Genomic DNA, 13,419 nt, shown 5'->3' with positions numbered 1-13,419 from the left:
TAACAATTGCTGTAATAAATGATCTGTCTGTCTCTCTATCTATCTATAAATCTATCTAGCTATCACCCTGTACTATATAAGGTAGGAAATCTATTCATGGTTGTTAAATATTTACTCTTATGAAAATTGCTGGCCCAGACAAGGGATGCTGTTTCATTTCCTTCAGAAACTAATAACAATAATTTAAAAAAATTCTCCCACAGGAAATTACAGCAAGCTTCATTTGCTGATAAAAAAGAGACAGAAAGAAATGCTTTATGTGTGAGGGGGTTTTCCCTCCTCTTCTTCCTTAGCCGCTGCCTATCAGTGCTGTGTTTAAACTTCTGGCTTTACCAAACAGTAATATTTTCTCCACTGACGTGGAAGACAAGGACTTATCTGACTGAGGGGAGCAGCAGGAAATTGAAGTGTTCTTATCTAAGTAACTGAATGCCAAGCAGCTCAGCAAGGCGGGGGAAAAGGAACAGCAGTGCTGTTGGGGGAATATTTCATTTAGGTCTCTTGGTTATTAAACCGTCTGTTTGAGATACAGCTACTGGCTCTATACTATATGACTTTCAGGATGTAAGAAGAAAATCAGACATAATGAGCTCATTAATTTGTCAAAATTATTTTTTTCCTCTTTTTTTTTGTGTAATGTAGAATTAGGATGTTACAAATATGTTTTTAATGATATTTGGGGAAAAGTTCCTCTTTTCTATTTGTTGATTCAGTACTTGTTATTCTGAATGACAAGTATGACTCTTCTTCTTATAGAGGAGCAATTCCATACTCCAAGTATAAACCACTAAAAATTTAAAAATTTAAGTAATGTCATAGAATGTACAGGGATTTGTAGAGCAAATTGAGGCACAGCTTACTCAGAGATTCTGGAAGAGCCATTAATTTTGGATGCATAAGAGACACACAAATTCTATGAAAGAGCAAGGTTTCAGCAGGCTGCTAGAGAAAAGACACTCATTCACCTCCACTCCATTTAAAAGATGCCTGAATTCGGGACAGATGAAAGCACTTCCCGCATAGGCTGCATCAATATGCATCCAGATCTTTTCCTTATTACCTACAAAAAATAATTGAAGGAAATAAATTAAACAGCAGATTAAAAAGCCCAATTATTTTGCATGAAACCAAGTGCCTGAGAGGTTTCTCTTTGATGTTATTATTTTCCCAATTTAAAATTAAATTAAGAGATTAAATGTTTCCACCATCTGGGTTTTGATTAATATATAAAAATGTATATGAAACGTATTATTTTTCCTTTGTGCTTCTACTGGAAAAAAATTACAGAAACATAGAATCACAGAATATCCTGTATTGGAAAGGACCCATAAGGATCATCATCTCTAGGTTTATCTTACTAAAACTAAGCCACATAAATTATTTTCTGGTTTTTATTTAAAAACCATTATAAAATACACTTTTAAAAACATGTATCTTGAGATTTAGCTATAATTTTTATGGTAATAGAACTATTTTAGCTGGAGGAGATAAAATATTAGCTGTGCTCCCCACTTCTAACTCATGAATCACAAACACTTTTCTAAACAGTATTTTTTACATACTGATAAATGTGCATGCACATGCTTTTGAACTACGTGCAGCAAACTATTTGTTTCAAGGATGGAGACCCTTATGCAAAAGCAAGCACTGAAATGCTAAGGAAGTGCTACTTTTGATTAGTCACTGACTGGTTTCTGCAGAACTATTTTGGCATATGAGCAGCTCATGTATACTCTGTAATTAAGTATTCATACTCTACTCTAGAAAACACTATTTTAATGCACTCAGTAACAATTATGGTCTATCAGCTGATGGCTGAAGCCCGCATTACATCTTTATACTGGCCACCAGATAATTCTGATGGTTATTTCCACATACAGAGATATATCCACCGAGATCTGCAGCTGGGCACCAAGTTCATGCTGAAATTTGCGTTCTTGTGAACTAAATTTTCTTTTTGCATGAATGTCTGGGAAAGCTAATAAAATATTATTTAGAACATCCACAACTTAGGTTTATTTGAATGCATGTTGAAAGTTTAACTGATTATCTATTTTTAAATACACTTGGTTTGAGACACTGCCTTTCTATCATAGGACTGCTCCTCATGTATGCTAAGGAGAAAATTAAGCAGAAGAGCTATCATGAGACTTCGGACTTCACTGGTATGCCATCCTCCTGCTGGGCTCTGCTGCACAAGCAGGGAATCATTGAAGTGAAATACATGATTACTTGCTATGACTAAACGTACCAGTGTCACTATTTTAATACCTCTATAGGAATAACACAAACAGCAAAACAATCTGTAGCTGCTAAGCAGACTACTAGGAACCTGTTTAAAAAAAATAATTGGGAGAAACTGAGTCTCTGGGTCTTGTGCTGAAAGGCAGGACACTTCACAGAGGAAATGACCACCACACAAGCCCCAAAGTTTCAACTCCACCTGAATAAATTAGCAAGACATCAAACCAAGCTGTGTTTCCATGAAGTTGCTTCCAGATGTTTACAGCTATGGATTTCCTGTTCTAAATGTACACTTGAAGAGATATGGTGTGCTTTGGTACCATTTCCATCAGCCAGCAAACGTGATTTGACCAAGCCCTGCTGCAGATCAAAGCTTGACAAAACAAACCGTAACACAGACAGAAATACTTATGAACAGTCCATGGCTCGATCACTGTATTAAACACGCTTACATTTGTTCTATTTTTTTAGAAGAAGATGGAATTGGGAAGGGGAAAGTAAGGATTAAGAATAGATGGAGATTTTTGGTGCATATTTCCCTGCCTTTTATAGTTATTGGAAGGCAGGAACAAAACACTAGTTGCAGAGCAGAATTAAGAGTTCAACTTTTCCCTGATATTCAGCATTGCTCTAGATGCCCTTGCAGGTAGAAGGGCTTGAAGAAATATGTTATTAACTGAGGCATTTACAGTAATTCTTTACTGACAGTATTCCAAACTATGCCCCCTTTCAGAAAAAGAACCCTTAAGGCAATGCCCTCTAATTCTTTTAACAGCTTGAGAATGCACATTTGCTGCTTGACCTAATATTAGAAATAAAAGTGTAAACTGAAGGTCTCATCTATAAGTAGCTTTACTGTGTTTGGACACTGACACTGCATAATGTCCTGGAAATGACTCAGCATGGCTTAAACTGGTATCTGCAATTTTAGATAGAAGCAGCAAAGACTTACAAATAGGACCCAGTTCTAACAGTTTGTCAAAGGAGCAGCAAGAGGTGGTTCCAAGTGTTGCACAGAACTGCAGAGCCAAAAAAAAAAAGTGTTACAGCATAGAAGATTACCAAATGAGAGAAACAGTCTGTAAAGGCAGCAATAAACAAAAAGAATAGACATTACAGAACAACAACAAAAAAATGATGTTAGTCATTACCTACTCTTAGTGGAACTTTTAAGACTATGGTGCATTTTTTTCAAAGCCCCCATAACAGTCCATTAAAGCAGATGCATAAAATAAAATGTTTATATAAAATTGAATGATAAGTGCTGCACTATAGGCACAGGGTTGTGCTAATGCTGTATTTTATATATTTTCTACATGTTCCACATGCTTACTGTGTGGCTCAAGACTACGTTAACATATGCAAATCCCACCAAAACGATTTGCAGTTCATGGTACATAAGTAAGTTCTGAACTTGAGCAACTCAAAGGTGCTAGAATTATTGTTGACAGAATAGATGAACAAATGTTGCTGTCTTGATCAGAGCCACAGCTCTGCAACAGAGATTTGTAACCAGTTTATGCTCAAGAGATCTGCAACCTGGAACCTGTTCACTAGTAACACATGTTCACTATTTGGCTTGCAAGACTTTTTCACAGAGAAACTTCTTCTCCCATATTCATCCTAAAACACTGGAACACTTCTTCCTTCATTCTGTTAATGTCTCATTCAATGTATCCTTCTGTGCAGCCAGTAGACCAAAGGCCAGAGGCAACACAAATGCTGAAGTTTCCCAGTAGAAAGATAATAGAATTAGGTGAAAACGAGCTGTTGTAATTTATTGGGAATATGCATGTAGAATTTTAATCAAAAAAACTCCAGCTACCAAGGGCATATAAACTGACATTATTTCATTTTTCATTGCTACACTTAGGTTTAAAAACACCCTGTCTTATTTTTGAAAGCACCAATGAAGGCTGAGTATGGTTTTTGTCTTGTACTAGATTTCTACATATTAAAACTTTACAGTTTAAATAGAGAAATAAAGTATGCTGTGTTCTAGTCAGAGTATTGAAGCACAAAAGAATTAGATAATTTATCCAAGGTCACACATAAAGTACAGTACAACTAGCAGATGATTATAAAAATGCTAAACCCAGGATTTTGCTTTTTTCATTTTAATATTTCTGGTTACCTTTTCTGCCAAGTACACTGTTAATGCAACATATTTTGTTCTTACAGTTTTTCCCTATATATCTGGAACTAGCCACGTTTCTGTGCATATATGTGCCCATGTCCCTCAGCAAATTCTTTGTGAGACCAATAAGAGAAAGGAAAACCTATCACAATCCTATTGTCCATTCACTAGACTTTTCAAGAAAAAAAACATTCTGCCACAGTAAAACTTGCAAAAAGCTATTATTAAAAAGGGACAATTCAGTATTTTTTCTGTATTAAGATACTAAGAACTAGAGTTTGAAACAAATACAGTTCTGCAAATGAGATGTATATTTTATGTATATAGTTAGCAAAATTGTGAGCTAACATATTTTTCCTTCAAGATAATCTAATCTATATCTATACTAAGCCCTCCTATATTCCTGAGACAAAGGAGAATAAAAAACTGAAGGGCCTTAAAGTACGTTTAAGAGTTCTCTGGAAGACTAATCAACCTCTGAGAGTGGATGCTTTGAAAAGATTGCAGGGTATTTTTTTAAAGAGCAGGAAAAAAATTGGTCTCTATTTTTCCTAAGAAGGCATGTGTGTATGGAGTGAAAATATATTCATCACAGTGGAGGGTACCATGATGAAAATGCCAGTTTTTCTGTATGCATAAAGAAGAGGGGTTAACCCATTGGATTGGGAAATAAATAAAAAGAATGCACTATGAACTTAACTCTGCTTTTACACATATATTTCATGGTAATAAGGTATGAATTTTCTGACAAGATTGGAGTAAAATTGCCTTGGTTAGTCCAGAAATTAAAATAAAAATGGAAAATTCACAACTAAAAGTTACACATTTTTATTATTAGTTTTGTACTGCAGTTAAGGTATTCTCCTAATCAGGATAAGGAGTATGTTTTTTCAGTGAGAGATTATATGAGTTCAAACACATTCTTAGTTGTTTAAATAATGGCTTATGTAGAGTATACCTCAATGGCTCTGTAAAGTATACCTCAATTTCTAAAATAATTTTGTTTTCCTCTCTGCGGGTGTCTAAGCCTCAAAGCTACTTGCTTTAATTCTCAGAAACCACTTAGAGTGACAGCATCTGCTCTTGTCAGGACTCTCATTACCCCGCCTCGGTACTACAGAATGAATCTAACTCAATTTGTAGCCTGTATAACACCAGAAAAATCACATTTGTGCAAAGGACAGGGGACAGACTGCATCACAGAAATGGGACTGATGGCTCAGTATAGCCTGCAGGGCTTTTCCTTTTCAGGTTGTGCACTTTAAATTTGACTCAGCCCTTGGTTGTGAATACAAAGCAGCTAAAATGCTTAACTCAGTCATCTCGTGTTTTACTTTCCTGAAATGGAGAGCTGTGTCAGGAAACATGCATAAATCTTTATGATTCCTGAGAACAATTATTCTCAATCTTTTCAACTGGAAGACTTCCTGCAGCTTTTGAGAAAGATGTGGACACATTTTGCATGGCTCCACCACAAAGCTTTTCATTTGCAAATAGCTAAAATGAGGCAGAACTTTCAACATTCACATATTTTTCTTTTCTCCTATTCAGTTCTTGCCAGCTTGCACACATGAGAATGTCTGTGGCCTGAAGAAAACTGCAACAGTTCTCTAAACCACCATTCAGTACTTTACAGAACAGCAATCATTCACTAACTAGACATCTGTACATGTCTCAAGATTGTTTCTTCCAAATGGAAATCTGTGGTCAAGATCTAAGTATTCTACTAAAAAGATGGCTCCTCCGTCAGTCTGATTCTGATTTATTGTTTCCCAAGTGAGTCTGGATACAAAAAGCCTGCTTCTTAATTTCCTGTGGATCATGTTCAGAAGAGTCATTTCATCTGGAATCAGAGAGATTTCATGCTGGGCAGCAGGTTGTAGCAGCTTTATACTGGTATATTATACAATATACGCTGAGGTATATTGTATCTTGTATATGTCAGCTGCAATCTGTCAGTGCTGACTTATGAAAGACAGCACAAAGCTCACAGGCCACCTACACACATTTAGGTGAACTAGGCTTGAATGCAGTGGGCACTCTATCTGAATTTAAAAGTGCTTCACTTAGCAGTCTTCACTAAGTTTAGAGCCAGCCAACATTCTGCCAACACCGAGGTCTGTCTCAAGCTGGGAGCATAGGGCCCAACTGAGAGAGGCATTTACACACAGGTTTAACCACCAGTGTGTGTTTGGAGTTAATCAAATGGACATGACTCCAGCACATATTTTAAAGCTCCTCCTTAACTCAGCACCAGATGAAGGGCAGCACATCATCCATGCTGGGAAACGGCTCCTCAGTAAATTGTGGCAACTTTAGTGCCTCAACACCTGACATGGTTAAGTACTTAGTTTTCACAGTCTGCTGCTGTACCACATGAAAATCTCTCTGTTTCAATTTCCGCAAAAGTATTCTGAAAGAGACAATTTAACACAATTCTGAACTTGGAAATAAAAGAAAGAAAACAGAAATAGAGATCCGGATACCCTAGTGGCAACAGCTTTCACTGGACAAAATGATGTACACATTACTAGTGCTACAAGACATTGACAGTGGGTAGGAATGCAAAGATTCCTTTTAAAGACAATGCCTCTCCCCCAAAAAAGCTGACTGCCAAGTCCTATGTACATGAAAAGCAAACCTTTAATTAAGAGATTGTTGTAAATGACAGAACCTTTTTCACATCAAGCAAACCTGACCTGATTCTCCACTCACCTCTACAGGGAAAGCACTGCTATCAAGTTCAGCATAATGATTCTTCATTTATTCATTAATTATAAGAGGAGAAACATGCCTATAAGGCATTGCAATTTATTTGTATTTTCTATTTAATCCCTTACAAAACCTTTTCTTGTTCCTAAAGGAGACTGTAGCAGCTTGGACACAAACAAGACATCTTCATTAGGAATGATGTCTCTGCTGTCACAAGTCTCTTCAGGCAGAATTTCTTCCATCAAACTTGTTGCTTTGATGTTGAATCACTCCCCTTAGTGAAGGTTCAGTGAATACAGGGAGACATGGAATTGAGTGGCGTAAGGTGTTTCCTTGGCAATGTGCATATCTTTGTCGCCAGAAAAAAATACAACAGCACCAAATTACTCAAGAACATAAGAAATGGAAAGGCTTTTGAAATCTGCAAGCCAGAGAAGGGAGCACTAATACAGTGCATGGACTGCTGTTCAGCATGACAGAGAATTAACACACTTTTTGTGTTAAGAGGCCAACCATACCGATAATGAGATCTAGTTTAACCTAAGCTGATGTATTTTATGTATACAAATAAATGGAAGACTCAGTACAGGCTGTATTAACTCAGGTAGTGCCTCTGCTGTCTTTGAAAGCCTGTTTTGCACAGCTAAACAAACAGAGGAAGAAAAACAGCAGTTAAATCACCCTTTGTAAAGGTGTCACTGAATACATAAATTAGAAATTTTTATTCTCTTGCTATGCATAGAAAAATTAAGAAGGCGTGAATATTTATGAGCGGCCAGTTGCGGTTTTTTGCTGATAGACAAAAGCTGAGGAAAAAAGACATTAATTTTATAGTCACTGAATGAAAATGAGATATCCTGCTGTACTTGTAATTATTAAACATTAACAGTGAGATATAGGAACAGGATCCTGTGTAAGGTATTATGAACTGAGATCATAACACAGAGAAATAAAACATGCCTTGTGGCATTTTCTCCACCTCAACAGGTGTGTCCCACAGAAAAAAAGTTCTTCTTGGAATCCCTAGAAATGCTTTTTTCTCAGTCAGAATCTTGTTGTATTGCAAAACAATTGACAGGATATGCTTGGTCATCCTAAGGACTCGCTAGTTCTAGGCACCCTAGAAATCAGCAGCGTTCTGCACGTATGAAAACCACTTCTCATTCTAGTCATCCTCATATTACATAAAAACATTCTCTAAAGGTTAATAACAAGAAGACTAAAAAGATTATATTTTCAAAAGAGCTTGGTGAAATTTAAGCTTCTTTGTGCCATTTGGCACTAATCCATGACTATAAGCAAGCTTAATCTTCTAATTCTTCTGAAAACAGTTCATAGAAATTTAAGTCATATTATCCCTTCTCAAAATGTTACAACACGAAAGAAAAGAAACAACCATTGTCAGACATGACTCTTCTGTGAAAAAAGTGACTTGTTTTTAAATCTCTTTAAAAATCCCATTTCTGAAGTCCTCAGTTTCAAATTAGTTGTGTGATGATTTTTTCTTCAGTGGAGGCCAGTACAAACCTATTCTCTGTAGGATGTTATGCCCCTTAGTAGACCTATACAGCCTGTGGTCTGTATCAAGTTTAGTAGAGCACAGTGTTTTGAAATAAGCAAAGAATATTGTTGGTGATGTACAAAACCACAACAGAAATTACTTCATGGGAAAACCCAAATTGTAAAATCTTGTTTTAACCTAAATTAATAACACAGTATTCTGAACGGGCAGGAGGAGTAGATTTGATGAATAAGCAATTTTTCTTTTTGATCAGATGTTATCATGGAGGAACCAAACTTTTAGAATTTTATGTAATCTAACAATTCTCTATGTCAAAACTTGGGGGATTATGAGCTTAAGGTACTGAGACATAACTATACTTGCCTTTGCTGTCCTGCTGTGAAAGCAGGAATCTCTGGGAAAAAAAAGTGGACAGATAACAAGAAATGGTGACACCTTAGGTTTCCACAGCTGCATTCCCTATAGCTCACTTGTTAGAGATTAGTTACATACTCACAAGTACCTGAACAACATCTGATTTCGATGATATTTGGTTATATTATGGAGATTCATTTCTTTCCTAAAGTACTATCAAGGGGAAATTATTGTTTCTTGAAGACACTTGAGCTTGAGATTGTATAATTTAATTTATTGCTTTAAACTTGTTTCATTTGTACGTAAGTTGGAATCTGAAAAATAAAGGCAACCAGTTCAGAATTCAGGAATTCAGAGATTATAATACTGCAGGACTACATGTGCTACAAAATTGATCCCAATCATAATTTTGCTGAGAAGTGCAACCAGCTGCTCCAATTATTTTCTCTTCCTGCACAAAAAGGCACGTGAAGAATACTCATGGAACATCTCCTAGGATCCTAGCTAAGCTGCCTATCAGTGCCTCTGTTAGGGATGAGGTCATCTATTCATGTCAAAAGCATCTTATCAGAAGCATTAAATCTGATTTAATGTTAAAATACAGTACTCACAAAGAATGGTATGAGACCAGCAGCTTTGTCTTCATCCAGAACTTTCTTCAGGGCTGAACCACAAACACTGAATGTGTCATCTGAAGGAACATTTTTAATCTTCACAGCACCAATTAGTGCAGCCCTTTCCACAGATGAATGAGCCTACAAGGAAATTGGCAGGTTTTAAGACCAACAACTTTTACTGGAATGTAAGAAGTTTGTTTGTATTTACAAACTAAAAAAGTAAAGCCACACTTGCGATCCTGGGACTGTTGATGGTTTGTAATAGATACATACTTCTCCACCTTTCCTATAGGTAGATGGACACACACACACACACACATATACATAATTACACACACAAAATAAACTAATAGCAGCCCTGACATTTCCTTGAGACCATTGCATTGATAATATTAGACAAGAGTTCCATTAACCTCAGTGAGAGCTTTAATTTACACGGTAGGATTGATGCAGAGGGCTCTAGATCCATCAAAAGATGTGCAGACAATCATCTTGTCTGATAATGATTCAGGTGCTTGCTAGCATATTTTTATTGTGTGTACCTTTTCTGAACTCTAAAATTATACATGTCACAGTATGCTACAGACAGGTATTTTCTTACATGACCATTTTCTTCAGATTACATACTGACTAAACTGTGGTTTGATCGTTCATTCACTTTTTTAGGCAAGTAAGGATCATTCCCAATATATTATTTTATTTACAACTCACTTCATTTGAATTCCCCAGAAAAAATATTGTTTTAGAAAATAAATCACATCTCTGTAAATAAAAACAAAGCTATCACTAAAAAATTCTTAAAAATTTGTGAAGTACAATAGAATAATAACAGGAATAAAAACTCCATTGACAACAAAAGGTATATTAGCCACAAAATAATCTCCTTTAAAGCATGATAAAAACAAACAAACAGAAAAACCATTTTACCTTCTATAGTTTCATTAATTTGAAAGAGGAAAATCCCTCACCTTTTCATATCATGACCATTCTTATTCACAATCTCCTTGGTGATTCTTGCCAGTGCCTATAAGACTGGTTATTAATTCTACTTTAATTTAGCATATAATCACAAAAATAACTATCCAGAATTTTGTTGAACTTGACTAGATGAAGTTTTCTGCCTTTCAGCTTAACGTATTCCTGGAATGACTTGTTTTAAAAACAGATGTAGCATTAATTTGTATCTCAGTAGTGCCTCTTGTTCATGTGCTTTGGTAACTAATTAGGCACCAGCTTGAGAAAATCTGGAAGCCTAGACTTGAAATATAATTTTTTAATGGGAAAAAAGGTGTATGACATAGCAATACCATACTTCATTCAAGTGTACAAAGAAAAAATGTATTTTAGAACTTATTTATACTAGAATTGCAAATAAGCAAATTACAATAATACACTGAGATTACTAGCCAGTCAGAACCTCTAAATTGCTTGATCAAGACTCAAAAATTGTATCAGGATACTTTTCCAAATGCATTCTGGCATTGTTGGGCTCTATCAGTGAATGGTTTTCCCTCCCACAGAATGGCTTACATTGAACTTTCTTTTGTGGATTACTGCCTATGAGTCACACAGGTCTGTTCCTAACACAGAAGGAACGGTGAGCTTGGCAACAATCTGCTTGGAAAGGTCAGCAGTATCTTAAGGCAAATCCTTCTGTAAACGTAAGATCCTCTGACCTTCAGTAGGCAAGAAGACCTGTCAGTCTTCATTTCAGGTCAGCCTCTTACATGGGACAAAAAAAGTCAAAGCAAGTAAAAGGTTTTGTGCATCACTGGGTTGGTCAGAGCTCTGGGACTGCTTGTCTGTGCAATACTGACCTTAGGGTCCCACACAAACAACAAGAAGAAAGGATAAATATCCTTTTTGCCTCTTGAAAGCAGTTATCTTTTCTCATATTTTCTTGTCCTGTATCTTCTCACCATGCAAGTGCAATCCTCTTCCCACCAGCAAAGAGCAAGCATAGTGTAAACTTCTTCTCCAGTGCTTTCTAACATACACTTAGTAGTAAATCAAAGTAAGGCCGAAACCTGGCCATTTTACTCTGCACATCAGATATTATTTTAAAATAAACATTAAGTACTAAGAGAGAGGTTTTTTTTCTGTCTCATTTGACATGTAGATAAGAAAATGTTACAAATATTAAGAGAAATAACACTGCTTGGCCCTTCATTGGGATTACTGTGTCAGAAACGTAGCAGCAGCAGAACTCACACGAGCAGAATTTGTTTTCATTAACATTAAAAGCCTCTCATAGTCATGGCCTGCTGAGAATTGAGTGTAACTCAGTCTGCTAAATACCACTCACAGTCAGAAATCAAAGATTACGTTTTCTGTTTCCTTATAAGATTTCTTAGTTAGATTGGCAGATGGATATCTCAAAGGTTTTCTTTTTTTTTTTTTTTTTTAAATAATGTTTTGGCTTCCTCAAGTACTGTGAGCAATTTGCTTTATATTCATGCATTAAGTTTTTCTGCATCTGTACCCATGCCTGCATATAGGGGGAGGATGTACGTTTGTTTGTTTGCACATGTGCTTGTAGGAGGAAAATACTGTGTGCACAGATGGACATAGAAGACCAGATGTAACAAAAGGTACCCTAGACATACTGAACATAACTGAAATTAATACCTTATTTAATTATCTTATTTACTTCGAACAAGCTCTTTATAAAGATATTTAACACTGACAGCTGGATATTTATCCTTTATATTATGATAGCACATATGACATTGCAGTTCATTTACCATAAAATCATAGAATGGCCTGGGTTGGAAGGAACCTTACAGATCAAAAGACAGTGGTGCAAATCCCACTGTCATGGGCAGGGACATCTTCCACTAGACCAGGCTGCACATACGTCCTGTGACCCCATACATCCTGGCCTTGAACACCTCCAGAGGAGGGACATCTGCAACTTCTATGGACAACCTGTTCCACTGCCTCACCACCCCCACAGTAAAGACTTTCTTTAATATAATCACCCCACTCACAGTTTGAAATCATTCCCCCTTGTCCTGCCACTACATGGTCTTGTGAAAAATCCCTCTATATTTTTCTTATAGGCTGCTTTAAGTCATAATTATGTCACCCCAAAGCTTCTCTTCTCCAGCGTGAACAATCCTAATTCTCTTGGCCTTTTCTCTTAGAAGAGATGCTTCATTCCTCTGATCATTCTCATGTCCATCCTCTGTACTCACTCTAACAGGTCCATGTCCTCCCTCTGCTGGGGGCCCCAGAGCTGGATGCAGCCCTGCAGGTGGGACCTCAGCAGAGCAAAGGGACAAAATTCCCTCCCTGGCCCTGATGGCCACGCTGCTTTGGGTGCAGCCCAGGACGTGTTTGGCTGTCTGGGCTGTGAGTGTCCACTGCTGGGTTATGTCCAGCCTCTCACCCACCAGCACCCTCAAGCACTCCTGGGCAGGGCTGCTCTGGATCTGTTCATCCCCCAGCCTGTGTTGGTACTGGGGGTTACCAAGACCCAGGTGCAGCACCTTGCACTTGGTCTTGTTAAACCTCCTGAGATTCCCATGGAGCAATTTTCAAGTTTGTCCAGGTCCCTCTGGATGGCATCCCATCCTCAGGTGTGTCAACTGCACCACTCAGCTGGGTGTCACCTCCAAATTTGCTGAGGGTGCACTCAATCCCTTCGTTCAAGTCTTTAGTGAAGATGTTAACACTGGTCCCAATACAGACCCCTGTGGAACAAACTTAATATGTACAGTAATATTTAAACAACCAAAATCAAACAGTCCCCTATCCAAAGAGTTTATACTAATTCACCTGCCTATTCAGATGGTTGAAGTTGCTAAGTATAGACACTGTGTTTCCATGTT

The 13,419-nt window shown here is 37.1% G+C and overlaps 1 protein-coding gene across 1 annotated transcript in view; it reads right to left on the bottom strand.

Annotated features, from left to right (window-relative positions):
- The window catches only part of DDC (dopa decarboxylase), a 53,003-nt gene that overhangs the window by 23,448 nt on the left and 16,136 nt on the right, over positions 1-13,419 (bottom strand). Inside the window, exons 6-8 of the mRNA XM_063419976.1 lie at positions 9,581-9,724; positions 3,197-3,263; positions 966-1,060 (exon numbers count right to left, since the gene is read on the bottom strand). Coding sequence (XP_063276046.1) covers positions 966-1,060; positions 3,197-3,263; positions 9,581-9,724 — 306 coding nt within the window. The remainder of the gene's footprint in view (positions 1-965; positions 1,061-3,196; positions 3,264-9,580; positions 9,725-13,419) is intronic.

Source organism: Prinia subflava, chromosome 1, assembly GCF_021018805.1.
Source record: "Prinia subflava isolate CZ2003 ecotype Zambia chromosome 1, Cam_Psub_1.2, whole genome shotgun sequence".
Lineage (NCBI taxonomy): Eukaryota > Metazoa > Chordata > Aves > Passeriformes > Cisticolidae > Prinia > Prinia subflava.
This window is presented reverse-complemented; position numbering and strand designations above follow the sequence as displayed.